General features: G+C 49.3%; 10 protein-coding genes across 10 annotated transcripts; 5 read left to right on the top strand and 5 right to left on the bottom strand.

Annotated features, from left to right (window-relative positions):
* Positions 1 to 477: 477 nt before the first annotated feature.
* FVEG_13701 (hypothetical protein) lies at positions 478 to 1,565 on the bottom strand (the record flags this gene model as incomplete). The annotated part of the gene is made up of 2 exons (XM_018903065.1): positions 478 to 1,264; positions 1,291 to 1,565. The coding sequence occupies 2 exons, from the start codon at positions 1,563 to 1,565 to the stop codon at positions 478 to 480; spliced, it is 1,062 nt and encodes a 353-aa protein (XP_018761942.1).
* Positions 1,566 to 3,599: 2,034 nt separating this feature from the next.
* FVEG_13700 (hypothetical protein) lies at positions 3,600 to 5,596 on the bottom strand. Its single transcript, XM_018903064.1, has one exon. The coding sequence runs from the start codon at positions 5,582 to 5,584 to the stop codon at positions 3,776 to 3,778; it is 1,809 nt and encodes a 602-aa protein (XP_018761941.1). The 5' UTR covers positions 5,585 to 5,596; the 3' UTR covers positions 3,600 to 3,775.
* Positions 5,597 to 5,879: 283 nt separating this feature from the next.
* Positions 5,880 to 7,601, bottom strand: FVEG_13699 (hypothetical protein; the record flags this gene model as incomplete). The annotated part of the gene is made up of 1 exon (XM_018903063.1): positions 5,880 to 7,601. The coding sequence occupies one exon, from the start codon at positions 7,599 to 7,601 to the stop codon at positions 5,880 to 5,882; it is 1,722 nt and encodes a 573-aa protein (XP_018761940.1).
* Positions 7,602 to 7,975: 374 nt separating this feature from the next.
* Positions 7,976 to 11,955, top strand: FVEG_13698 (serine/threonine protein kinase; the record flags this gene model as incomplete). Its single annotated transcript, XM_018903062.1, has 4 exons — positions 7,976 to 9,191; positions 9,239 to 9,419; positions 9,462 to 9,528; positions 9,580 to 11,955. 4 exons carry the CDS (start codon positions 7,976 to 7,978, stop codon positions 11,953 to 11,955), a joined length of 3,840 nt encoding a protein of 1,279 aa, XP_018761939.1.
* An 853-nt stretch (positions 11,956 to 12,808) lies between these two features.
* FVEG_13697 (hypothetical protein) lies at positions 12,809 to 13,866 on the top strand (the record flags this gene model as incomplete). The annotated part of the gene is made up of 1 exon (XM_018903061.1): positions 12,809 to 13,866. The coding sequence occupies one exon, from the start codon at positions 12,809 to 12,811 to the stop codon at positions 13,811 to 13,813; it is 1,005 nt and encodes a 334-aa protein (XP_018761938.1). The 3' UTR covers positions 13,814 to 13,866.
* Positions 13,867 to 14,189: 323 nt separating this feature from the next.
* On the top strand, positions 14,190 to 15,991 carry FVEG_13696 (hypothetical protein). The gene is made up of 8 exons (XM_018903060.1): positions 14,190 to 14,299; positions 14,350 to 14,485; positions 14,531 to 14,712; positions 14,763 to 14,799; positions 14,845 to 14,912; positions 14,961 to 15,349; positions 15,400 to 15,467; positions 15,523 to 15,991. The coding sequence occupies exons 1-8, from the start codon at positions 14,216 to 14,218 to the stop codon at positions 15,828 to 15,830; spliced, it is 1,272 nt and encodes a 423-aa protein (XP_018761937.1). The 5' UTR covers positions 14,190 to 14,215; the 3' UTR covers positions 15,831 to 15,991.
* A 223-nt stretch (positions 15,992 to 16,214) lies between these two features.
* FVEG_13695 (hypothetical protein) lies at positions 16,215 to 17,812 on the top strand. Its single transcript, XM_018903059.1, has 2 exons — positions 16,215 to 16,578; positions 16,631 to 17,812. Exons 1-2 carry the CDS (start codon positions 16,540 to 16,542, stop codon positions 17,744 to 17,746), a joined length of 1,155 nt encoding a protein of 384 aa, XP_018761936.1. The 5' UTR covers positions 16,215 to 16,539; the 3' UTR covers positions 17,747 to 17,812.
* A 213-nt stretch (positions 17,813 to 18,025) lies between these two features.
* On the bottom strand, positions 18,026 to 21,777 carry FVEG_13694 (hypothetical protein; the record flags this gene model as incomplete). Its single annotated transcript, XM_018903058.1, has 1 exon — positions 18,026 to 21,777. One exon carries the CDS (start codon positions 21,775 to 21,777, stop codon positions 18,133 to 18,135), a length of 3,645 nt encoding a protein of 1,214 aa, XP_018761935.1. The 3' UTR covers positions 18,026 to 18,132.
* A 710-nt stretch (positions 21,778 to 22,487) lies between these two features.
* On the bottom strand, positions 22,488 to 23,291 carry FVEG_13693 (hypothetical protein; the record flags this gene model as incomplete). Its single annotated transcript, XM_018903057.1, has 1 exon — positions 22,488 to 23,291. One exon carries the CDS (start codon positions 23,289 to 23,291, stop codon positions 22,632 to 22,634), a length of 660 nt encoding a protein of 219 aa, XP_018761934.1. The 3' UTR covers positions 22,488 to 22,631.
* Positions 23,292 to 23,759: 468 nt separating this feature from the next.
* Positions 23,760 to 24,358, top strand: FVEG_13692 (hypothetical protein; the record flags this gene model as incomplete). The annotated part of the gene is made up of 2 exons (XM_018903056.1): positions 23,760 to 24,228; positions 24,279 to 24,358. 2 exons carry the CDS (start codon positions 23,760 to 23,762, stop codon positions 24,356 to 24,358), a joined length of 549 nt encoding a protein of 182 aa, XP_018761933.1.
* Between the last annotated feature and the right edge of the window lies 1 nt (position 24,359).

Raw genomic sequence — 24,359 nt, 5'->3', positions numbered from 1 at the left:
TCAGGGATCAGCATGACAAAACTGGATTACCCGGGACGATGAGGATTAATGGCGGTTTCATGATTGGAGGAGAGAGAGAGCGTTGTTCTACCCCGTAATCTGTCGTGTTCGGATAAGAATCGAAGATTGAGGGCATCAGCCTGAATTGCCAAACAGAGTCTTAGTGCACTCCAAGAGAGGATGCCAAAGTGAACTCGTCAAAGAATCTTCTAAAATTAGGAGAACTCGCCTAAGCTTTATAATTCTTAGGTGTAAGGTCCTAAGCTTTGGGTCTTCCCTGGTAAACTTTGGCAATTCTTATCCTTTCGCGACCTGCGATAATGGTAAAATTAGACTCGAAATCTAGGTATCTGTGATACTCCTCAGCTTCAGTCTCTTTTCTTAACGACCGCCTTCTCAAAAGCGCCAATCGTGCCACAATACAGCTTTTCGGTGGCCTCGGCGTCCATATCCGTGCCTGTAAAGAAATCGTTTCCATCAGGGAAGAAGAGCATATCGCGAAGTGCATAAGCCAGACTCTAGACCCTTGAACTCATGGCGAAACTCGGCAACGATGATAGCAAAGTTGTCGTTGCTGGAAATATCCTTTGTCTTCTTCTCAGCGATTTCTGACCATTCCTCGAGCCCGCCCTGCCACGGCTTCAATCGACTTTCGTCAAATAGCCCCCGATGTCCACCGATTGCGATGAGAATTCTTTTGGGAGCGTCTGGGCTATTCTCTTTGGGTTTACAGATAAAGAAGTGGTGTAAGCAGATATCCCGATGGAGAGTCTTGGCATCTATATACAACGATCGGTGAGCCCTGATCGTGTCACGCATGCACTCGAGAACCTCCAAGTCAGTGCGATAGTGGGTGATTGGGAGACCAAAGGGAGACATGACTATACAAGATAGCCTCCTGGCCTCGATAAATCGATAGTCGATGGGATGCGTGATGCCCCAGACATTACGCTCCTTAGTTCGACGCAGGAACTTTTTCTCATTTTGGTTTTGTTTCCTTCCGGAAAATCTGATGACAAACTTGTTGTTGAATTTGTCTGTGGCGCGATACCAAGTCGCCCTTACACTGACAATATCGTCAGGGCGTGAGAGAGGTCTTTTGTCGAGGACAAGTTTGTATCCCCTATTGTGATCGGACTCGTAAGGCGCCATTTGGGACTCATCGCCCTTAATGTAGATATACTGGGGTTCACCGAACTCTTGCTTGATAAAAGAATTGTTGCCAAGCTCAAGCTCAGTCATCTTTCCATACTGATCGAGTAATCTTGGAAGTTACGTTCATCGTCGAACAACCCCGATCGGTAGACTCCCGACCCGTCGAAGACCCAAAACTCTCTCTGCTTGCCCATCTCGAACAGACCGAACAGGTAGACTCTTGTTGGTTGGTGTAGGAACCCATTCCTGGCAAGATTCAAAAGCACTTCCACACCTTCTTCGGAGCTAAATTTTGAATCAGGAGGAATATCGATTCCGACGACATGTGCGCGGTCCCATACGCTTAAGGTTTCCTTGTACGGCACACCGACCACGTAACACATGGTAGCCAGGTTCAACGTACCGGGCATGAGGAGAAACCGACGTCGTTACTGAGTTGTTTCTACAATATAATTGCTCAAAGAAACTTCTACCCAGCAAGTGGGTGTCAGCCAGAATGTCTTCCATTTTGTGAAGCCGCAGTTGGGAGACTGGTGCTGGGAACAGGTAGAGGGGAGGTTTCGAGGTTCAAGGGCCTTTATTAATAAGAATAATTCTCTTGTATGACGTCAAGTGATAGTGAATTACCCCTCAAAAGATTTTTTTAACTTTGGTGCGTTTTCTGTTCTGTGAATTATCTAGGTTTTGTGCTGATTTAAGCTCCCAGCCACAAGTCTCAACTGCAAATAACACTTGTAGCCCACCGTATTATAAAACATGTTCAATCTGCCTTTGACTCTCCTAGGTATTTATTCTTCCCTCCAACCGACTTCAACTGTCCTAGAGTCCGCTCGGCAACTCCTTCATGCCTCAACTCATATTAGATCCACAGTTTTCTTCATCCTGGATTCAACGCACTATTGACCGACTCGGACTCAGGCAGGGCACACTTGAGGTCCCTCTTCTGGAAGCTCAGAATGGAGAAACGGTCCACTTGGATGCATCACTGCCACATGATACAGATTGTCCCACGCCTATCAAGCCTCTGAAGCTGAGACACCAACAAAGTTCAGGGTCCAGATTACTGCAGCTCCCCCAAGAGCTATTGATCCATACCATGCGCTTGATGCCCCATAGCTCTCTCTACATGGTCCGCCAAACGTGTCGCATCCTCCGAGAGTTGACGAACGATATCGAATTCAAAGACTTTCATTGGAAAGTCCTGCACTTTGCGACAGAGACTCACCGCATCATTGGATCAACATGTGATCAGATTCGGCTCATTAAGCGGATCTTCCTGCGAAGGTCACTGTGCGGACCCTGTAGGAATCTCTTTGATACAGGTGAACTGGAATGGCGATTACGGAGACTTTGGCAGCCTGTCCGTTGTGCTAGATGCAATCAAAACCATCCGCAACTCCTTTTCCCGCAGGGAAACGAAAAAGCCAACATCTGTGTGGGGTTGCTGGGCCAATTTGACCTTTGCAAGCATGTCAAAGTCTCAGTAAAGTTGCAACCGAATCATAACGAAGAAATACAGGTTCGCTGCAGAGATCCTGAGCACTGCGTTGCGAGTGTTCAAGTTGGTGAGGATTTTCCAAACGTTACGAGATATCAGCCAAGCATCCGCACGTCATATTCGGAAGGCATACACGCGATTGACTACACCAGGGCTTTCCCAATGGTCAAGATCAATCAACGACAATTCCCGGGAATGCCAGCACTGCAGGCGAATCTGTTAAAACAGCTGAAGGAGGGGCTTGTTGAAGAGCTCTGTCTACATGCCACAACGCAGATCGACGCTATCGTCTCGTGTATGATATCAGACAAATGCGACTGCTTCCCAGCCTCTGGGGTGCCCGTTCACAAACTTGAGGCTCCATACGGTCGAAATGTTGGGTGTCCGAACAACAGCTATCAATGTCGCTATTGCTTGGCGCATTACTTTTGGCTCTACGAGGGTGACTGCATTGTTCTCGAGCTTGTGATGTTTTCCAGGAACACTGGCCCGGATAGTTTTGGCTGGCTTTCCAGCCTTACATTCGATACACACGAGCATCCTATCCTCAACGATAATACCAAGAGTGTGCTCTGGTGTGACGATCCGTCATGCGGCACGGGCTGCGGTAAGCGCTGGCTTTTGATGTTGGAGATACTGAAAAGGACTTCAATACAGCGACACGGGGGTTATCGCCAAGTCCCTCGGCGGGACAGATACTCTGCGCTGAGGTTGCCATTCACACTAGAATATCAAGTGTTCCAGGATGCTGCGGCATGGCCGACTGAACCAGACATGCTGTCCCTAGACCTTATGTTTCCAATAGCCACTTGATTCAGTGCTTCTTTTCATCTGCATGGAGGCGCGCAACAAGTAGACCTATGGAAAATTGGTGTTCAAATAAGACCTCGTTATTTCCGCGTATGAAATGACGAGTCACCAGAAAGAGAGAGGCTAGGAGCTTGATGCGTTGGCATTCCACCAATGTATGACACCATGAACAGAGTCTTGATCATTACGACATCTCAGATGTCCAGTCTTAAAAGTCTATGCTGCACTCATTTCTAAGCAAATACACTTGTTTCGGTAATGTCGTAATATCCCCAACTCCAGCCTAACCAGCCATTTTTTGTCATCATAACCCTAGTTGCGTCCTCGCTTTCCGCGTCCATTATCCCCGTGTCCACCAGGAGCACCATGTTTCTGACGAGGTCGATCAGCAACCGTGTTCAGCCCCCGCACACCCCTCAGTCCCATCTTGCTAGCCGTGCTCTTCTGAATAGTAGGCACGTCAGGCGACCCCAGACCCTCGCGTGCGTAAACGTTGGCTTGTCGGACGAGCTCCTCCTTGTCCCAGCGGAGAGACTTCATGTGGCTGTTGTAGTAGCCCAGCCAAGCTTGGTAAACTCTGGATTTCTCGTCATCCTCCATCTTCTCGGCGACTTCGATGACGTCGCTGCTCGGTGAGAGATCGGCTTCGCGGGGGAGGAGGTTGATTTCTTTGAGGGAGTACTTGGGGAAGAAACCCTCTGCGTCGGAAACTATAAGGATTCCGCGACCTTCAGCGTCGGCTCGTGCTGTTCGGCCGAGACGGTGGATGTAGCTCTGCTTGTCGGCGGGCATACCGACTTGGATGACGGTGGTGACGCCGGGGAAGTCCATTCCACGAGCGACGACGTCGGTAGCGACGAGAATAGCGTTGCGAGCAGTTCGGTAGTCGTTGGTGATTTTTGTGCGCTTGTTCTGGCTCATGCGGCTGTGCAGGATTGAAACGGGGGGAAGGCCGGGAAGATCTTCCAAAAGACGTCCGTAGAAATCAGCAATGGCAGCGGTAGGTGCAAAAAGGATTGCCTTGAAAGCTTGGCCGCGTGTCGCTTCCTCGCGAATACAACCAACCATGGCGGGCGCAACGTCACCAAAGGTAGGGACCTGGACGAGGAACTGGGGAACGCGCTCGTGGGTGTTGGCTTCACCGGCGGGAATGGTCGAAATAAACTTGTAGCCAGGCGAGAGGACGAGACCAGCGACTTGCTCAACGTGGGGAGCGATGGTGGCGGAGAAGAGCATGCCTTGTCGGTCGGACTTGGTCTTGTCGGGAAGACGGCCGACAATGTCACGCAGATCCTTCATAAAGCCCATGTCGAGAAGACGGTCGGCCTCGTCGAGAACAAGAGTGTTGAGCTTACGCATACTGTAAACGATATCCTCGTTGGACATATGATCCAGAAGACGACCAGGCGTAGCGATGAGAATCTCACAACCAGCGAGAATGGCTCTCTCCTCGCGATCCTTGTTCGTTCCACCAATGGCAACCTGAACGCGATACTTGGGCAGTCCTTGAAGAACCTTCTTTGCCTCGGCGGAGATCTGGAGCGCGAGCTCACGAGTCGGTGAGATGACAAGTAGCGAAATGCCATCGCCGGCAGCTCTGTTCTGGTTAATCATAGTCTGCAGGGCAGGGATCAAGAATGCCATGGTCTTGCCGGTGCCGGTGCGCGCCTGGACGAGACAGTCGCTGCGGTTCGGGGGCAGAAGCTCATCCATGGTCGCGGCTTGGACGGGCGTCATGAACTCAAACTTCATGTCGTTGGTGATGGTGCGCACGATGAGAGGGTTGACCTTGTTGTTCTCCAACAAGCTGTCGAAACGACGCGAGGTGGGCTCTTCGGTGAGCGGCGGCGCAGGCGCAGGCGCAGGCGAGGGTGAAGCCATCTCGACATCCTCATTCTCGGTCTTGATCTTTGGGTTGCGAGGCTGGTTTGAGCGACCACCGCCACGAGAACTGAAACCTCGACGGTTGCCGCCGCGACCGCCGCGACGTCTTGATCCGCCGTCCATCAGGAAATGAGGAGAAGAAGGGGTGATATGTTGCTGTGCGAAGAGTGCTGTGAGGGGAACAAGACTTTGGCGCGGGTGTTGAAGGATGTTGATGGGAAGACGAAGGCGCTGCATTTTTCTTTGTTGACCTTCCTGGGATTTTGATAACGGGCAAAAAGTCTCTGCTCTTTGTAGTACAGCGCTAGGCTACAACGGGTAGCACGCCACGGATTAGGCGAGTAGCGCTAGACCTCATGTGGCAAAAGGCGATAAAGCGCTACACCTCCATTTTTGAGCACCCAGCAACAATAAATCTATTATGAATTTAGGGTGCCACAAGTCTAAAGTCTACTAAGTTTTAGAATATCATACTAAACTTACCTAAGTCTTTTCATCTCTTAGTCTTGAGATTCTAAATTATCTTGCTCTCTCACCTCCCCCAAGAGCAACTTATCGGTCTCACAACGCTCTTGTAGAATGCCTGTTGCAGCTCGTCCGGGGAAGTCCCCTCAAACTCCGACTCCAGACATAACTCTGTAGCCCTCATATACTCTTTTCCCCTTGATCGCCCAATCTTCGGGAGTGCCTTGCTCAGTATCCATTCCCGAAATGCAGAGGCGGAATGCTCGTAGTTCTCGGTCTGTATAGCTTCTTCGTACAATTGAACTATGGTGGTTTGAAGCCCCAGCTCAAGTAGTAGGATGCCGATACTATAAATATCATGCTTCATTGCAAAAGAAGTTTTGGCTGGTTTCCCTTGATCACCGCCCGAAGGCTCTTCAGGTACCCCTTGGACTTCTTCATGTCGGTACAGATTCGCTTCTAGATCATCTGTCACGCCCTCTGTTTGCCCTGGCGCTGATATCTCTCGACTGTACTCGAAACCGGCTAGGTAAGGCTCTTCGTAAGAGATGTCACCTGCATCATCCTGGAAGTACAGAATGTTCTCGCTGCGAAGTCCTTTGTGCAGCCAGCCTGCCAGGTGCAAACACAGCACCGCTCGCGTCACGCTCTTCGCGACTCTGAACCAGTCATCGAGGTAGATATTGTCCTGTGGCCCCTCGAGGATAGTCTTTAGTGTTTTGTACTCTTTTGCTGGCGTGCTGAAGATGATTCCGTATCGAACTTCATCATCGGACGGCCCATCGCGGGTGATGACTCCAATACAGTCCAATGTTCTGAGATCTCCAAGCCTTGAGCTCCATTTGAGAAGTCGCGCCAGATTCTTGATGCGATTACCTGACATTGCGCGATACGTTGCTGCAGTGTGTCCAGGAGGGATATGAGAGCCATCGATCAGTTTCCACTCCACCAAAACATCCGTAGAGGCCGTCCCCTTCCGAAATACCCCAACTGATCGCCTCGTTCGCTCATCGAGCTGTCCCGTTTCACGGAGCAATCTATCTTTCTCATCGACCTTCTCTGCATTGCGAGCACCGAGTTGAAGTTGCAGAACCATAACCTTGAGGAGAGCTAGACTCTGAAGCATCGAGTCATCTGGCGCGCCCGCAGCGACAGCGTTCAGCTTAGTGATGTTAAGCGATGAGAGTAGAGAATTCGCAACTTGCAACGCGACGGGGTCATTCTCAGGCGGTTTGAAGAACTTGCAGAGATCATCAATTATAGACTCAAGAAGCTCGAGTGTCTTTGTGATCTCCCCTTCTTTGAGAGCCCATCGCAGTTTCTCCGACACTTTGGCCTCATCGCGCATCGCTTCAAGCTTCTTCGCCCACTCTTCCCGCTCCTGAGAGTCCTTAAACGCCATTCGGAGCATAGCCCCGAGCGAAGTCGCCGCTGAAACAGGGACATTCTCCGCAGACGCCAACACCGGGAACTCTTGGGATAGTTCACCAAGTGAGTCCAAGAAACCGTAGATGATGACAACATATTTCACAGCGAGGTCTCCGTTCTCGATGAAGCGATTGTCTCTCCAACTAGCCGCGTCAGGTCCCCGGTCAAATCCCCAGTCTAGACCCCAGGCCTTGAATCGAGCAGCTTGCATCTCGAGACGAGCTTTGAAAATAAGCGCGTCGGAGGCTAGCGCTTCGCCTTTTTGCCATACGGAGAAACCATCAACACAGCCCTGGAAGATCTGAAGGAAGAGACTGGTCGCGCCCAGGGCGGTGCCAGCTGTACCAGTTTGATCAGACATGACGATAATACCAACAATTGTCAAATTTTGACAAGAAGAGAAACGGAAGAGCTATGAAAGTAAGCCAACACGGATGTCCGGCACTACGACAATGAGGAAACCGGGGGATTGAAACTAGCTGAGCTGGCGATTGGTATCATTGGCTATCATGTAGTGTGCCTCGTGAGGGGCAGTGCCGCCACTATCAATATCACTCAATAAATAGTGAGCAGTGTGACGAGCTAACTGAGTTAGTGAGGTGCGGCTGAAACCGTCATCCTCATGCTGCGTCTCAGCTCTGGTCTTCACAATATGGTCGTCCCCGATTTCATCTCCACTTGATTCCCGCGGTTTTAAACGGGCTGTACCGTAGTGACGTTCTTCAAGTCTGCGCAATGGCGAGCGAAGCCAGACAACGAGATCATGATCTCTTATCGTTTATGTCCATTTTCCTCATTACGCATCAGCGCCTCGATCTTTCTCTGACACTTCTCAGCGTTCTCATCGACGACGCAAGTATCGACGTTCAAGTCCGATCCAACAAAGGCGGCTATTTCTCAGTCTGCCTTGCAAGATCCAAGGATTTGCTTGAGGCCCGCTTCCTCAATCGCAACGATGACATATTGCCAGATGCAAGAACTCTCCCAGAGCTTGTCGCTGTCAAGATTCCGCGGCCGGATGGTGATCTGAATAGTGCTCGCAGTCGTAAGATGTGGTCTTCCATGGCTATGGAGTTGCAAATCCTGCGAAACAAGTTTATCAAGAATCATCCCAATATCGTGCAGTTATTGGGAATATGCTGGAAATCTGTCAAAGATGGAGTTTTGATGCCTTCATTCGTCCTTGAGGCAGCGGAAATTGACCTGGAAAGGTTCTTGGACAACCCCAAAGCCCTGGAATATCGCAAGGTATTGGGCCTCGCAGTGGATATTGCCACGGGCGTTCGGGCCCTGCACGACGTTGGTATCATACATGGCGACATAAAGCCAGCAAACGTCCTTATCTTCAAGGATCCCCAACTCACCTATGTCGCCAAAATCGCCGACTTTGGATCGTCTCTCCTTCGATCAGACATCAAATCTCCCATGAAACTGCCTTTTGGCTCAGGGTTCTGGCAAGCACCAGAATGCCGAGACCATCTAAACGGCAACCAGCTTACCAAAGCGGATATATACTCTGTCGGTCTGGTTTTATGGCGACTACTCGCTGGAGACATGATGCACCTATCACTAGACGCAGTTAAGGATGACGGCCTGACGAGAGATGCATTCTTCGAACAGATGAAACGAAATGACGAGTTGAGAATTCCAGCTTTGGTTCATCATTGCATTATGGGCTTGGAAGATATCCTCGGCCCCAATGAGAAAACAGAGCCCTCGAGAAGCATGTATTCAATCCACAAAGTGGTTGACGACATGGCATCTGTTATCATGATGACATTGATCCAGCCGAAATCTCGATCAGATATCAAAGCACTGCTGGAGAACCTGCGAATCATTATGCACCAGTATCTCATATGGGAAGAGTTCCGTAGCATCTATTCCGATGACTTCAAAAAGAATGGACCTAGTAAGATGAACCCGCAAGAGCAGGACATATGGCTCCAGCCAGGTAAGTGCCTTCATCTTCCTAGCAAAGGAGGGAGATTGATTAGGCAGGCCTTGATGAACCAACCGAGGACGATGTCAAGAGAGTCCTGCGTCTAGGAAGGTCGACGGAGTGGCTCAATCAGTCTTTCAGTCGTATCAGACTCGGTGGTTCGGTTGCTGATGTCCCTGGAATGGATCAGATACCTGAGAGTGTTGCCGCTACTCATGTTGCGGAAACTTGGATGCGATGGTAAGACCTCATTCCCAAGGCATCCTTTGCTAATTTGACTAGGCGAAAGCTAAGAGATCCGAAGCCCGACGAGGCTATAGCCCTTCGCCCAGAACGAGCAATACTAGAGGTGCGCGAAGTGATAATTGGATTGTGCGGTGGCTTCTAACAATATGAGCAGGCAGACTCTTCCATGGGGACACTGAGGGTCTTGCCACCCGAGATCATAAGTAATGTCATGCGAGAGGTAAAGCGAGTTGCACAAGACCCTAAGGAAGACCAAACTCGCCGCACAGAAACAGCATGGCAGTGCGCAATGTTCTATCTTCGAACAGTTCAGCTCCACCCCAAAAGTCAAGGCACAATCGATGAATCACTCTCACTGCTTCTTCAAGCTGCAGAAGGAGGGCACATGGGTGCTCGTGGGATCGTTAGCCACCTGTACCATTCTCTGGGGAGAGAGTTTCCGAGGTCGAGGGAAACAGATCTGGCCTGGCTGCGAGATGGCATTTGCAACGGCAGTGAGACTGCGAAGCGTCGCCTGCAGTCTCTAGACCCAGAGTTGTATACCCGAACAATCGACCTACTACGTACACGGTACTCTGGTTTTGGACTTGAGACCCCACCACAGTACTGGGATCAAAAGACACTCTCGGATGACGAACTATTTTGCGAGACTCGAATCCGTCACCGGATTGGCATGGACGCTAATCAGGAACAAACTGTACTTCTCTGTGCAACATCTAACCGTCTTGAGCTCTTGAAACAATTGACCGAGCATGGCTTTGTCAACGTCAACCACGTCAACGAATGGAACGAGTCTCCTCTTTTATGGGCTTCAAAAGCTGGGCATAGAGACGTTGTCTTTCACCTTTTGGATTGCGGTGCTGATCCCTCGGTCACTAGCGACGAAGGGACTGCTCCACTTCATTTTCTTAGCTCTTTCGACGATGAAGATATTCGTGAGGTGTGTCGACGGCTGATCGAGGCTGGTGCAAATCTGGAGGCTCGTTCAAACGCTGGACATCGATATCGACGAGGCTTGGATTCGACGTACGGTGATGTTGATGGAACGTCACTAACATGGGCCGTCGCAGCGAATAACAGAGCGGCCGTCCAGGCATTAACCACCTGTGGTGCTGATCCATTTGATCTTCCGGGCCTGGAGATTTCGTATTCTGATACCTTCGGTGGCATGTCCCACGTCTCTCCCGTCTGGTTCGCTGCGATGAATCACCAATACTACATGCTTGAGATCTTATTGCGGAATGTAGCCAAAGAGAAGATCAAGAATTTCATCGACATGTACCGGAGAAAGTTTGGATCGAACGACATGTCTGGACATGACAACCCCATTATCGCTTGGTGCGTAACTTATGCTGCTCAAGGCATAGGTAGAAGAATTCTCTTCCATGGCAAACAACACCAAGAAGCTTTTACCAAGACTTTTGATATGTTGGTGGACTACGGCGCTGATACGGACGACGTCCACCGTCTGGCTGTTCAACACGGGCAGTCATTCGTGCTGGACTATCTTCTCGGTTCTGGAAAGATACCGAGGCCAACACCACGGAAGTGGATGGAGTTTATTCTGATTGCAGGGGCGACACAAGATTGTATCACTTTCGATGTGCTGCTTCGTTACTCACAAGCTGATGATCTTTCAGCAGAACAGTGGCATCTTTACTACGGATCTTTCAGGGGTTTGCCGAATAATATTGAGTATCTGGACGTATTCAGGAAGCACAGAGACCCTAAAGCAGACTACTACCTTCACTACACTAAGGCCCTCATGAGCGGAAAGTTCATCCTTGCTCGTTGGTTTTACGACACAGGGATGTGTGATCTTACCCAACAAGTCAGTACAACAAAAGAGACCATCCTGGGCTTACTCCTCCGTCGCTGTAAATCCTACTCCAACGCGATTCTTCAGCTCGAACAAGTCTTACAACTAGATCTTCCCGATTCGTGCTTCTGGGATGTATGTAAGATGTCTGACTCCAGTTTCACTGCTCTTCACCAAGTTGTGTATTTCCCAGAGTACCAGACCAGTAGTACTATGGCCAACACAGCGCTGAGACTGATCGTTCAGAAGTGGTATGAGCCAGAGCATCTCAACGCTCAAGTCGCAGAGGGAGAGTTTAGAGGGAGAACGGCACTGCATATAGCTGCGCTGACAGCCAATGTCGGAGCCGTTCGGTATTTACTCCAAGAGGAAGAAGAGTCCCTTGACTTGACGTTACTTGACTGCAACAACTTCAGCATCGTGGACACAGCAGCTTGGGGATTAATGAGTCAGCAAAGTCGTATCAAACTATGGGATCTTCCGACAGAATACCACAAGTCAGCTGATTTAGATCACTGGCGAAGTGTCATGGAGATTCTAGTACGGCTGCTGAAAGCTGGGGCTAAGCCGAATAAGATTGGCCTTGCTGTGACGAGGACTGAGCAGGAGAAGATCCAGGTCTTTGATCTTGAGAAGTTCAAGGTTTTTACTATTCCGTTTCGTAAGTCCTTTTACAATATTTATGAGCTAGGGGATGTTTCTGACTTCTAGCAGTGTTCTTTGGAGAAAAGTTTCCGAGGGAATTGGGAGAGGAGAGATTTTGGGTTGAGGTGTCGAAGTTGAAGGTTGATCAGTCGTTTTTTATTGCGTGTCCGGAAAATTTGAGCGATGAGGAGAGGAAGGCTGGAGTTATGACGAGGGTAGCGTCTTTCTACTAACAAGAACGTCTAGGCTTTTAATCTTTGGTGGTCGCTCCATTGCGCAGTTCAAAGTCAGGAACGCAGGGATAAAATCTTATGATGAGTTCAAGTAAAGATCATCAAAATTTTGCAAAATCCTCGAAGTCTAGACTAAAAGTACCTGGGATCATTGTATCCCAGACATTCAGCCATTTTACAGAAATCCATCTGGATCGTGAGTCAATAACTGACTGTAGCAGTGAGCTAGGTTCTCTCTGCCGGAATAAGCTCACGGCCACAAGTCTCAACTGCAAATAACACTTCTAGCCCACAACTTAGGCAGTAGCAGTGAGCAACAGTAACAGCAGCAACCAAGTCTCTAAGTTTATAGCTTCTCTCGTACTAGTGAGTTTTGGCATTTCATTCGAGGAAGTAAAGACATCTTGTTTGAACAGAATTCTTTTCATTGGTCATGAATTGATTTTATACCCATTTACCAGTTAAAATGCTTCTCCGCATGGACATAGCGATTTGGTGTTGCAGCCGGATACTCTACCCTGCACTGCGATGACTTGCCCGGAAGATCAATGACCCGCTATGGTGAGGCTGCCTGTTATGCTGACGATGCTCACCTCTTCACCGTCACGCTCACACCGTTTCTTTATATCAAGTATCTATCTTGCCTCAATTTGCACGAACTCATCTTATTGCCTCAGTGAGGCAAAATGGATCAACAGCGGCTGATAACCGAGTTCCTCCACCCAAACTCTACCCCCAAACAAGACCCTTCACCCGCCTCAACCCAATCCGGGAGAATCATACCGCCACGAAAATGCAAAGCCTCATCGCATCAGATCATCGAAAGTGGCACATCTCCCTTCCTCATCCTCCCACCCGAGATCCGCCTCCAAATTTACCGCCTCCTCCTCATCTCCAAGGCCCACGCCGAACTTCACTACTGCACCTCTAAAAAGTTCCGTCTCATCCCCAAGGCACCATGGGACTGCCCTCTCGAAATTCATCCCAAAGTCTTACTCACCTGTCGGATTATTAACAAAGAAGCTACGCCGGTCTTGTACTCGGAAAATATTTTTCGAAGAGGTTACTGCTGGCCGCTCCGCTATGCTGTTGGGCGAGGGCGCAGGATGTTGCCGATTTCCGATACGTCACCTGTGAGCAAGTTTAATTTCGCTTATATCTCACGACTACACCTTTTTCGAGATTACAATCACTGGTTTCGTGATGGAGAGCTCAAGATCTTTAGTGAAATTCCGAACTTGAAAGATCTGGATATTCACATTGATCAGAACGACTGCGCTGATGGGGTCAATATGAGCGAGCTTCCATACCAAACTCTCAAAGCCATCCGTCAAAATCTCCGGTCCTTCAAAATGGAAATCCGTCTTAATTTCAGCGAGAAAGCACATAAAGACTGGCTAGCAAAATGCAAAGACCGCGAGACGGAAAACTTCAGTGTTCACCTAGACAAGAAGCGCGCGCTGGAGACATGGTTCGAACACGAGGGGTTGTTTACTGATAGATCACTTTTCTGGCGTTTCAAGACGCAGCGCTCAGTGTGGTGCGGGCCGTCGTGTTACATCAGTTTTGCCTTTGATAACAAGCGCAAGGAGTGTGGGTTTATCGACTTGGAGGTCTGGGATGACAGCGATGGCAAGTTTGGGCGGTTGAAGACTTCTGAGGAGAATGCGAGTTCGTTGGTTTTAAGGTAATAAGCAAAGAGAATAAGACATTTTTAATGAAACATCGTCGAGCCGTCCCCGAGATTTGCAAATGGCGTTACGCCACTGTCAGCTCCCGTCATAGCGTAGCAGGGTACCTGCGCGATCACTCGCCCGTTTTGGTTTGGTACAGTGTGATTTGACTTCCTGTTGGAATGATGGGCGCCATAATCATTCCTCGGGTAGAGGGGAGAGGGGGAAATAAAAGACCTTTGACTCAGATCTGGCGCAGGTGTTTTCTGTCCGCTGAGGCGGGATCAATCTGGGCCAGAATCAAGGGGCTAGACCAGGAACGTAGTTGGACTAATCTTAGCGAGGTCTCTGTTAAAACACCTTGGACCCCGGGGAATATTTCCGTTTTATTCCTGTCTTCTTGTGCTGCAGAGCCTCAAAATGATCATCTCAAGGGTCTGGTTTCTTCTCTGTTTGCCTGTATTGACGACGGCCTTTTCGCTGTCGGATGTACCGTCATGCGCAGTAAGTATACTGAACAGGTGTGTTTATTCTCGTGACACTGACGGGTGTAGATACCATGTATTCTCAAGACGATGGACTCGTCAGGCGAATCGAAAGCGAATATCAGAACTATGTGCGATAACCCAGCTTTTCAGACCGATGTGTTGAATTGTGTCGCTGGAGTATGCACTGCGCAAGAGTTACAAGGTATGCTTGATGGATCGTTGATGTGTTTGGTCGTTAACATCGTAGGCTTTATTCACATGGGAAAAGAGCTATGTGAGATGCCAATGCAGGACAATCGGCAAGAGTATCGAGCTGTAATTGTTGTCTTCGCCACGCTATCATTTTTCTTTGTCATGCTGAGGGTAGCGTCTAAGATCGTCACCAAGAATACTTGGGGCTCTGATGATACCTGGGCAGTGGTCACTTTTGTATGCTGATTCCGAGTCTCGCTTGTGGTGTCTATGCTGATGATGTACAGTTCATTCTTATTCCATTCACGGTATTCACGCTCCTCGGTATGGCCCTTTTATGCTGTATGTCATCCAGCTAATTATTTACAGCAATACAACATGGCGTTGGACTCGCTACGCCATTGTATACCCAGAATGACCTCTCTCATGCCCTCAAGGTACTTGAGCAAGCTCACATCGAGATTATTGCTGACGATGTCGATTAGGAGATCTTTATCTTTCACCATCTATACATCTGCGGTCTTGCAGCGGCCAAGACGTCGATTCTTTTCTTTTACCTACGGGTCTTTCAAGACACCAATTTCAGAATCCTTGTTTGGATTACACATGCCTTCAACGCCTTGTCTACTATCGCCTTGCTTATTCTCGGTTTGACACTGGGGCGTGCTGTGACATATCTGCTTACAGATACAGAAGACACGGTTTCCAACATGGACAAGTTCTCAAACAGCCTCAAGATTGTCATGGCACATTGCGTCGTCAACCTGGCTCTTGACATTTGGATGCTTATCCTGCCAATGACCCAGCTGTATAACATCGGGCTGAAGATCAATAAGAGGATCAACGTGATGGCTATGTTTGGCCTCGGTATATTGTGAGTTTACGGCGCCATCCTGGCCATGTGTATAGGATCTAACGAATTAGTCTTACGGTGGTCAGCTTGGTCCGTACGATATTCCAGTCACAGCTACTCGCTGACCCTGAAGAAGCGCGTAAGTCCATCTTGTCAAGGTATATCTCTTATCACATATTCACCAGCTCCTATAGAAACGGGCCAACAGCAAGTGGTTCTTTGGGCGTGCATCGAGACATACATGGGTGCTATAGTTGCCTGCGTACCCTCAACACGCCAGCTTGTTCGGATGGTGGTTTACAAGATGAGGAAGCAGAAAGAAGGGCAGTCAGCAAATAAGCCTATCTTCATCGAGAGGTCATTGGCGCCGATACCGGATGAAGAGGATATGCCGACGTTGAGTGACGTTGGGGGACTGACGACTGTCACAGTCAGTAGTGGATGGACGGCTGTGACGGGGACGGAGCATGAGATGGAGATTGTTAGTAAGGCAGATCGATGAGGCTGTCGGTGGATGAGTGGAAGAGCATTGCATACCGAACAGCGAATCATTTCCTTGGGCATTATTTTATGATAGCGATTTAGTACCATGTACCTTGCACAAAAAAGTCAGCAGACATGATCATGTTGGATTTCCGAATCGCCGAGCCATGTCCATCGGAGTAACGTCAGTTCCGTGCCACCAACTCCCACAGAAGCAAACAAGTGCACACTCACGTTTAACATTTCCAGATTAATATTAAAGTAATCTTGGCTCTTCAACAAAGACACTAAAATTAAACTGTCAAAGACAAAACGAGACAAAGCGAGCGAGGGTGGATAAAGTGCAAAACCCGTCGGGAACAAGATCGTCATTATTTTAGATCCGCCAATGAAATCACGATTCGCAAAACTTGGCACATCTCGATGCAACTGACGTCACAGGCTGCGGGAAATATGTATTATGACAGAGAAAACGCGGGATAGCTTAACGCCCATGGCCACGTATTATAAGCGGTGTGCAACCCTTTGGGATGGAAATGCCATCATTGTGCGACCCTCAAGACCCTAGATCGGAGGATGAGACATATATACGTGCATGATCTGCGGCCTTTGCTTTTTGTTAAATGTCTCGGGTCGTTGGGCATCAAACTCACGCACTGATCTTTATGCGCTGGTAAAAAAGGAATATCTTCTGAGACAAAGAACGTACCCAAAACAACATTGGCAAGATGAACTACGCAAATATGATTGAGGAGAAAAACCTCAAGGTAATTATCCACTCTTTGTTTCTTTAGTAGCACTTTATTGATGGGTCTGTAGAAAACATTCATCATAGCTACACTATGCAGCACCCTCGTCGGAACATTCACTTCCTCAATGGGTCTCTGGGACCGCGTCAAGGAAAAACGCAAGCAAGCCAAGCGCGACACGACCCAAGACGAGGAGATCAAGAAGCTCAAAGCCCAAGTCGAGCAAAACTCCCGCGCCCGCGATGAAGTCGAAGCCTCCTTCCAGCGCTCCGGCGCCCTCATCAACCGCGAATTCGAAGACGGATACCAACGCTACGGACAGCGCTTTGCGATCGGAGATGTCATCACGGAGAATAAATTACAGGCGCAGGTCATTGCGCTGCAGCAGACTGTCATCAATGTTCTTCAGGATGCGGTGTATAATGGACGGCAGCTTGACAGGGCTGATATGGCGAGGTTGATAGCGGCTAGTGATGCGGCGAGGGAGGGTTCGCTGGGGGCGTTGAGACAGCAGAGGGAGAGACTTATGGATTTGGAGGAACCTGCGCTGCCGAAAGCGTTACCGCCGCCGAAGCGGGCATCGACTGTTATTAAGGACGATCCTCTTTATTGTCGCTACGCTCTCGATCTACAATACATACCCGAACGACCCCTCGCATCGACATTTGAACCGAGGGGTGATTGTCGCTGTCCAGCATGCGATGTCTTCTTAGACGTTGAGTCAGACGACGCATGGGCAATTGGAAAAACAGCCACGCGCGTTATCACAGAACAAGGAGGCTACAAGCGCGAGATCGACGAGGAGCTCGAATTCCACATCAGTCCACGCTTCGTCATAAAGTGTCACACCCCAGAAGGAGAATTCGCCTGTGTTCTGTGCTCCCGCTTCCGCGACGGCGATGTTTTATGTCCCAGCGCTGATACGCTCGTCAATCACATTGGACGGGAACATACTGTCTCGGAGATGGAGAGGGAGCCGGACTTTGAGGTTAGGTCGCTTGATCTTGACAAGGTTAGACCTGTTGATATGAACAAGAGGATCATGCCGGCCAAGAGTGTTGGGTCGGATAGGAGGAGTTCGTCGGGGAGGAGTGTGGTGAGTGGAAGAAGTGTTGTTGATGCGGGGAGGAGTGCGAGGGCGATGAGTGTTGATAGGAGGAGTGTGGATAGACGGAGTGTTTATTAGGCATTAGCATAGCGTGTTTTGAGCGTAGCAGATTGTACATTTCAATGGCATCACATATTCCATCCACTTTGTGCTTGTTTGATTGTGTAGATAAGAGGTTGCGTGATCAGGGACGTGGGCGACCTGCAGGACTGCAGCGCCGATCTTGAGGCCCAACCGTATGAGGGTATTCAGGGATCACCCCATCACGCCTCAGTCTCCGTAACGCGCGGTTTCCATTCGTCCGAAACGGTTCATGCATTCGCCTATCACGTTCTGCCATACCCGGACTGTGAAGTTGACTGCTGATGGGCCAGCTGAATTGAATTGCTCTCACATAACGCCAAATGCTCATAAACAAAATCTAACCTCGAAGTAACCACTTGCTCCAAAAGTCACCATGCCAATTACCCATTACACTTCTTCAACAACCCCTCAATCTTACTCATAACCTCCGGAATCCTAAAAGGCTTCGAAACAAGATCATCCATCCCACAATCCAACGCCATCCGAATCTGCTCATCCCTCACATTCGCCGTAACCGCAATAACAGGAACATGCTTCTTGATCAACCCCTCACTCTCCAACCTTCTTATCTCTCTTACACACTGATACCCATCCATGTTCGGCATCTCCAAGTCCATAAGCACAACTGATAAATCCGATCCCCCCGCTTTAAAGAAATGCGTCTTTTTGAGAAACTCTAGCGCTTCGAGACCATCGTTTGTGGCGCTTACGGTACAGCCTGCTTTGCGGAGTTGGTTAACTAGCACTTTTTGGTTGATGAGGTTGTCTTCGACTATGTGGATTGTTAGGGAGGAGGGGGTGAAGACGGCGGCGAGGATGCTTTCACGGCGGGTTCGGGCGGAGGGGTTGGGGGATAATAGGTGGACTGTTTTGTTGGTAGGGTTTGTAGTGGATGGTGTTTCGGAGAGGATTGGCTGGGGGGAGGTTTGTTCGCTGGGTGGTAGACATCGCCGAGCTTGAATGTAGAAACCAAAGTCACTTCCTTTGCCGGCTGTAGAGGCAACGCCGATTCGACCGCCATGTAGCTCTGCCAGTCGTTTCGATATAAACAGTCCAAGACCACTGCCACCGTATTTGTAGTGTGTTCGTGGACTAGCCTGCTTGAATCGTTGAAACAGCCGCGTTTTCTCATCGTCGGTCAATCCACAGCCTGTATCCTGCACTCTATACCTCACGTACAGACCCTCTCCAGAACCCCATTCATCGGAGCCAACGACACTACCGATCTCACCCCTCGTAGGCGCAAACGCAAAGCCAGGAATGTTGTGAATCTCGGGTGGATTCTTCGACACTCCAACGGCGACTTTAATCAGCCGCTTTACAGAAGAGGCCGTGAATTTGATAGCGTTGGTCATGAGATTGATAAGGATCTGCAGAACACGGCTTGGATCCATGGCAACCCAATCAACAGCTAACGTCTCAAACTCAGGACTGATGTCGATCTCAAGCGTGATATCCTTCGCTAGCATCTCTGACTCAAACATCTTGACTACTCTCTCAACGATAGCTTGTGGCTGACACACCACCGGCGTGATGAGCAAAAGATTAGAATCAAGTTTTGAAACGGTGAGAATATCGTCCACGATTGATCTTTGATGCTGAACACAAAGCGCTATTGTCTGCGATGCATCAAGACATGATTCAATAGCTTCCTGTGACGCTGCGATCCCGTTGGTGCGGCATGCTTGCATCGCAGAGGTGATGTCATCAGCGCATTGGAGAATTGCACTCAGAGGATTTCGCATCTCGTGGGATGTTATGTCGATGAATTCATTCTGCTGACGTCTCGTTTCCTCTGCCTCTTGCAATCTCCGATTCTGCAATCCTTGAGCCCATTTGAGATGAGATATATCCGTTATGGATCCCATGATAGACCGCAAAGTTCCACTGGGGGTAATTTCAGGATGCGCTGTGACGAGGACCCAAAAGTCGATAGGTTCCCCGTGGATGTTGACGGGATTTTCGAAACTTTCTCGGAGTTTGACTTCTCCTGACCAGGGGAGCATATCCTGCGTTAGGCGATGCCATCCTTGTTCCATTACACTACCGGAGTTTTTCATGAGATCTGCCCAGGATACATCGCCTTGTGTATCGCGACTATGGCCTGTCATTTCGTAGAAGCGATCATTTGCTTCGCGGAGAATACCCTCTGGGCTGGTAAGAAACATTCCTAATGGGGATAACTCCGTCATTCTTCGAAGACGACTCGCTTGAAGGTCCAATTGTTGGGTGAGTTCCTCTTTCTCAAGCGCTGCTGCTTCTGCGGCATCGCGACCTCGTCGAGTCTCGTCTTCGAAAAGAATGGTAGAGGCTAGTGAAGTAGCGAGTTGGTTGTTCAGCAGCGTTGCAAAGGAAATATATCCCTCATCATACGGCCTCCTCGGATTGACACCCAGCACGAGAAACGCCAGCACCGTCTCACCATTCGTAGGTCTCACCGGAAAGATAATCGCCTCCGTCCCAGCCTCTCCAAATCCTCTCCACTGAATCCCATGCAGTAGGTCCTCAGGCAATGTTCCATCTCGTATCCTCACAAGCGTAGGCTCCCTCGTCCGCATCGCCTCTCGAAACGAAGGCACAAATCCCCGATAACTCCTCTTGAGATCAATCTGCTCCGGAGCAGCATCATGTCCAAGCGGTATTCCAATCGTTCCCTCCAAATAACAAGACTTGCTTGATATCGTACTCCCCGACGAACTAGACTGATGATCTGCTTCTTCAGCCTCGCCGACAGAGTATAGAAGTGCAAACGGGACATCTCGATGATTATCCTCAAGACCATCGAGAACAGACTTCCAGAAACTCTTGATACTCGTCGCTTTCCTCAACGATTCACTCACCTTGTTGATCGTTCCCATGCGTCGCTGACTCAACACCAAATCCGTCGTCTCAAACGGCGCATTGTAAAATCCCACGATCCTCTCCGTCCCACCATACAGCGGCGTAAGCGACCAGCAAATATGCGTCTCCTCCAAGAACCCCCTCCTAAACAACGCCAGATCATTGTTATCGCTTCGAAAGCTCACGCCTGTCCTCACAACCTCTTGTAGCGCCGGTCCAAGAACATCCCAAGCTTCAGACCACGGCCCCGACGCTCCTGTGCCGAGCATAGATGGGTGCTTGTTCCCGGCGAATGTAACGGCGTACGCTTCGTTGTAGAGCATCGTCATGTCGCTGCCCCAGAAGATATTCGCGGGGTGAGGGTTGTTGATTACGAGATTCGCTACTTGGCGGAGTTCGGGGGACCATGTTGACATGGGACCTAGGGGTGTGGAGGACCAGTCTATGGCGCGGAGGAGGCGGATGTATGGTGATAGGAGACCTTTGGGGTTCGTGACTGTCCAGTCTGCGACGGCTTTTTCGGGCTTGCCTAGGATGATGGAGCCGCTGCTTGAACTGCCCGTGTTGCGATCTGAACTTCCCTTGGAGGTACTGCCTCTCCACCAAGATCGGAAGGGGAATTTTCGCGGTGTCGATGCTATTAGTGTTGCTTCCGTCGGGGTCATCTCAAGCGTCGTATCATCGACGGTCTCGTCCTTCGGCTCAGGCTCCTGCTTCGGCGTTTTCGCAACCTCACCCTTGGGGGTATCCTGCTCCTTGAGACTCGGCGTACTCGCTCTTGAAAGCGCACTCGACGACAAACTCGCCGGCGTATCAGGATGCTGCCAAAGTCGATTCCCACTAATCAACCTCCATCTCTTGCCAACCGTCGACCCCGTCCAAAGCAAACCCTTGTACAGAAAGAACAACGGAAACACATCCTTTGAGTCATCCTGCTTTGTAATTCCTGTAGCCCAAGTCTTGAACTCTCCATACTCACTCTCGCTCTGCTCACCGCGCACAGCATCTAGGAGTCTTTCATGCGTGGCGAGTGCACTGTTGCAAAACACAGGCTGGATAGCCTTTGAGCGTAGTGGTGTCTCATCATCAGGATCAAGATCGATAATAAACGTTGGTCGTGAGTCTGCGTTGAGGATATCGCGAATGTTCAACTTGTCGAGATCATGTGCGATGTCAGACTCCATCGTCAACAAACGAATGTTGACGAAGCAGAGTTTGTGGTATTCACTGCGGTATTATTTTGTGGGTTTGCCAAGGCAACATTAAGCCATGACGTTGAGACTAGCCGAGATGATCTTCATGAAACCTACGGTAGTCAAGTTAGCTTTCTCCCGATATCCCTACACGTCGTGATAACCCTCCCATTATCAGCTCTTTTACAGTCTGTACTGCTATTATGCATATGTTACATTCAGTTTCTGTTACAAGAGAATCATCTAATATGGCTAGCCTACGGCAAAGCGCTTCTCGTGATAACGCAGCATGAAATGTCGGATTGTACTCCGTACGTGATAAACAAATGATGTAAGGGTGTTAACGGGAAATAACCCTCCTTCCAGGCTTTTAGGCCGACGCTAAGATGCTAGCGGCCCGATCCAGATCTCGGGCTCCGATTTTTCGATCGGGCTTTTGTTCAAGCATCAATTCTTGGGGGGAATTGATCCGTGTTTTGAGATTTGTATGGGATTGTTTTTCCGATGAGAAAATCGGACATCATTCGGATCCATTATCTTTTCGCAATCTGGAGGGGGCGTCAATAGTTATTTTTAGTGCGTGAGGCTTGAGATTCAGCTAAGATCGCATTGAGATGCATATGAGCGAGTTGTCTTTCTTACTTGATAGCATCAACTGGTGTCTTTCATTACAAACGATCTCAATTTAAATGTATAAATTTGTGACTATATGACCCTTCAAATAGGCCGGACCTAGCCCTCGGTTGTATAATACTGTAACTCCAGCCATTTTGTGTTGGGTATCTCAACAACCCAGCCCAGTGCATCCAATCCAAGTTTCATCCCATTTACATAAAGCCTCGTCATTACTTCCAAGTACTCGAAGTCTCTATACCGCTCTGCTTATTCTTCTGATACTCATCACTCAACGCCGAATACAAAGCCTTCACCCTATCAACCTCATCACTCCACCTTTTCCTCTCATCCCCATCCTCAATCTCTTCAACAAGATCCTTCACACTCTTGGCCGTAAAGAACTTATTTCGCTTATTATACAAAGCCCTCCTCCCAACAGCCTCGTCACTCTCCCCCTCAGCCCTCACCCGAAAAACCTCTTCCAAAATCTCAATATCATACGGAATAGCGAACTGATCACGGCTATCCTCATATGTAAACAGATAATACAGCTCTTTGAAGCCAGACCATGTTATTCCACTCAAACACAGACTGCAAGGTTCGTGTGTTGCGAAAAAGACACAGTCTTCGCGGGGATTCGGTCGAGATCTGGAATCGGGATATGTTTGCGTGTAGAATGTTTGTATGCAGTTTATTTCGCCGTGAAGAAGAGGTGAGGCGCGCTCGTTGTTCGTTGAGACGGTTAAAGGTTTAAGGTCTTGAGATGAGAGAATTGCTGCGCCGAAGACTTTGCTGCCTGAGCGGACGCCATCACTCGTCAAGGGAACAATGTCGCCCTCGACCGTTTGGAGAAGTGCAGCAAGAATGTCTTGAGGTGTTTTGGCCGCCATTTTTGAGTATAACAAGACAATTACAGTTTGTCTGAGTTGAGAGGAATCCTCGTGGTTAAAGTAGCCTTTCTTATCTGATAACTCCTCCAATATCGGGGCTTCCCGATTGAGACATTTAAGGGTCCAGACCCCGGCACGCGGCGGTACCCGCTCTATACGCTCAGTGACATGCTATTGGCAGTGTCAGCCGTGTCAGTGAGCGTATAACAGAAGGATTTTGCTCTGATTCAATCGTGAAATAAGGATGTGCAAGAGTGTACGTCATGAGTGAGATGTAATTCACGCTTTACTGTTTGCAAGCGGTGAATCTGACATCTCCAGCCTCCCCGCATCATTGTCGATCCGAAACTGCCGGGAGTAAGCATGGCTGAGAGAAGGTACAAAAGGATGGAGGATCGCCGTCTGAAATGGCTGGAACATTGACTCGACCGCATACTCTCACTCTTCAGGTCTTCAACTGAATTCATCATGCGTTTCGCTTTAGCTCTATCATGGCTCCCCCTCAGCCTTGCCCTCCATATCCCTGAGTCTCTCGACCGCCGCACCAAGCATAAACCCATCACAGACTGTTCAGCAGAACAAGTCATTGACATTCTGAAACTCGAACCCAACACCGAAAAAGGTTACTTCGTCCAAACTTTCGTAGACCCGACGACCATCCCAGGGACCAATCGATCCGTCAGCACAGCTATTTACTATCTGCTCGAAGGTTCCGTGGGACAATCTCTGTGGCATAAACTCGATGCCGCAGAAGTGTGGCACTATTACGCCGGTGCACCGCTCGTTCTTTCTATATCAAAGAACGATGGGTCTTGTACGAAGGATCATGTCATGGGAAATGATCTCCTCGGTGGACAAAGACCGCAGGTTATTGTCAAGGCGGAGGAGTGGCAGAGTGCCCGAAGTCTGGGTGACTGGACTCTTGTTGGGACAACTGGTAAGTCGTGATGATATTGAAGGGGTTGATAGATGAACTAATGTCAATAGTTGCGCCGGGATTCGATCCGGCTGGACAGATCTTGAAGCCAGAGGGATGGAAGCCCAAGTCTTGCAGGAAGCCCAATTGAG

Source organism: Fusarium verticillioides, chromosome 10 (genome assembly GCF_000149555.1).
Source record: "Fusarium verticillioides 7600 chromosome 10, whole genome shotgun sequence".
NCBI classification, from domain to species: domain Eukaryota; kingdom Fungi; phylum Ascomycota; class Sordariomycetes; order Hypocreales; family Nectriaceae; genus Fusarium; species Fusarium verticillioides.
The sequence above is the reverse complement of the archived record's forward strand: the minus strand, read 5'-3'. Positions and strand labels throughout refer to the sequence as shown.

Bases quoted from the DNA above. Each gene is read 5' to 3' on its own strand.
- FVEG_13700 (XM_018903064.1), bottom strand. From the start codon at position 5,584: ATGCAGCGCCTTCGTCTTCCCATCAACATCCTTCAACACCCGCGCCAA.
- FVEG_13696 (XM_018903060.1), top strand. From the start codon at position 14,216: ATGATCATCTCAAGGGTCTGGTTTCTTCTCTGTTTGCCTGTATTGACG. The intron at 15,350-15,399 runs GTGAGTTTACGG...CTAACGAATTAG, and splicing joins ATGTTTGGCCTCGGTATATT to TCTTACGGTGGTCAGCTTGG. The intron at 15,468-15,522 runs GTAAGTCCATCT...CAGCTCCTATAG, and splicing joins CGCTGACCCTGAAGAAGCGC to AAACGGGCCAACAGCAAGTG.
- FVEG_13695 (XM_018903059.1), top strand. From the start codon at position 16,540: ATGAACTACGCAAATATGATTGAGGAGAAAAACCTCAAG. The intron at 16,579-16,630 runs GTAATTATCCAC...ATGGGTCTGTAG, and splicing joins TTGAGGAGAAAAACCTCAAG to AAAACATTCATCATAGCTAC.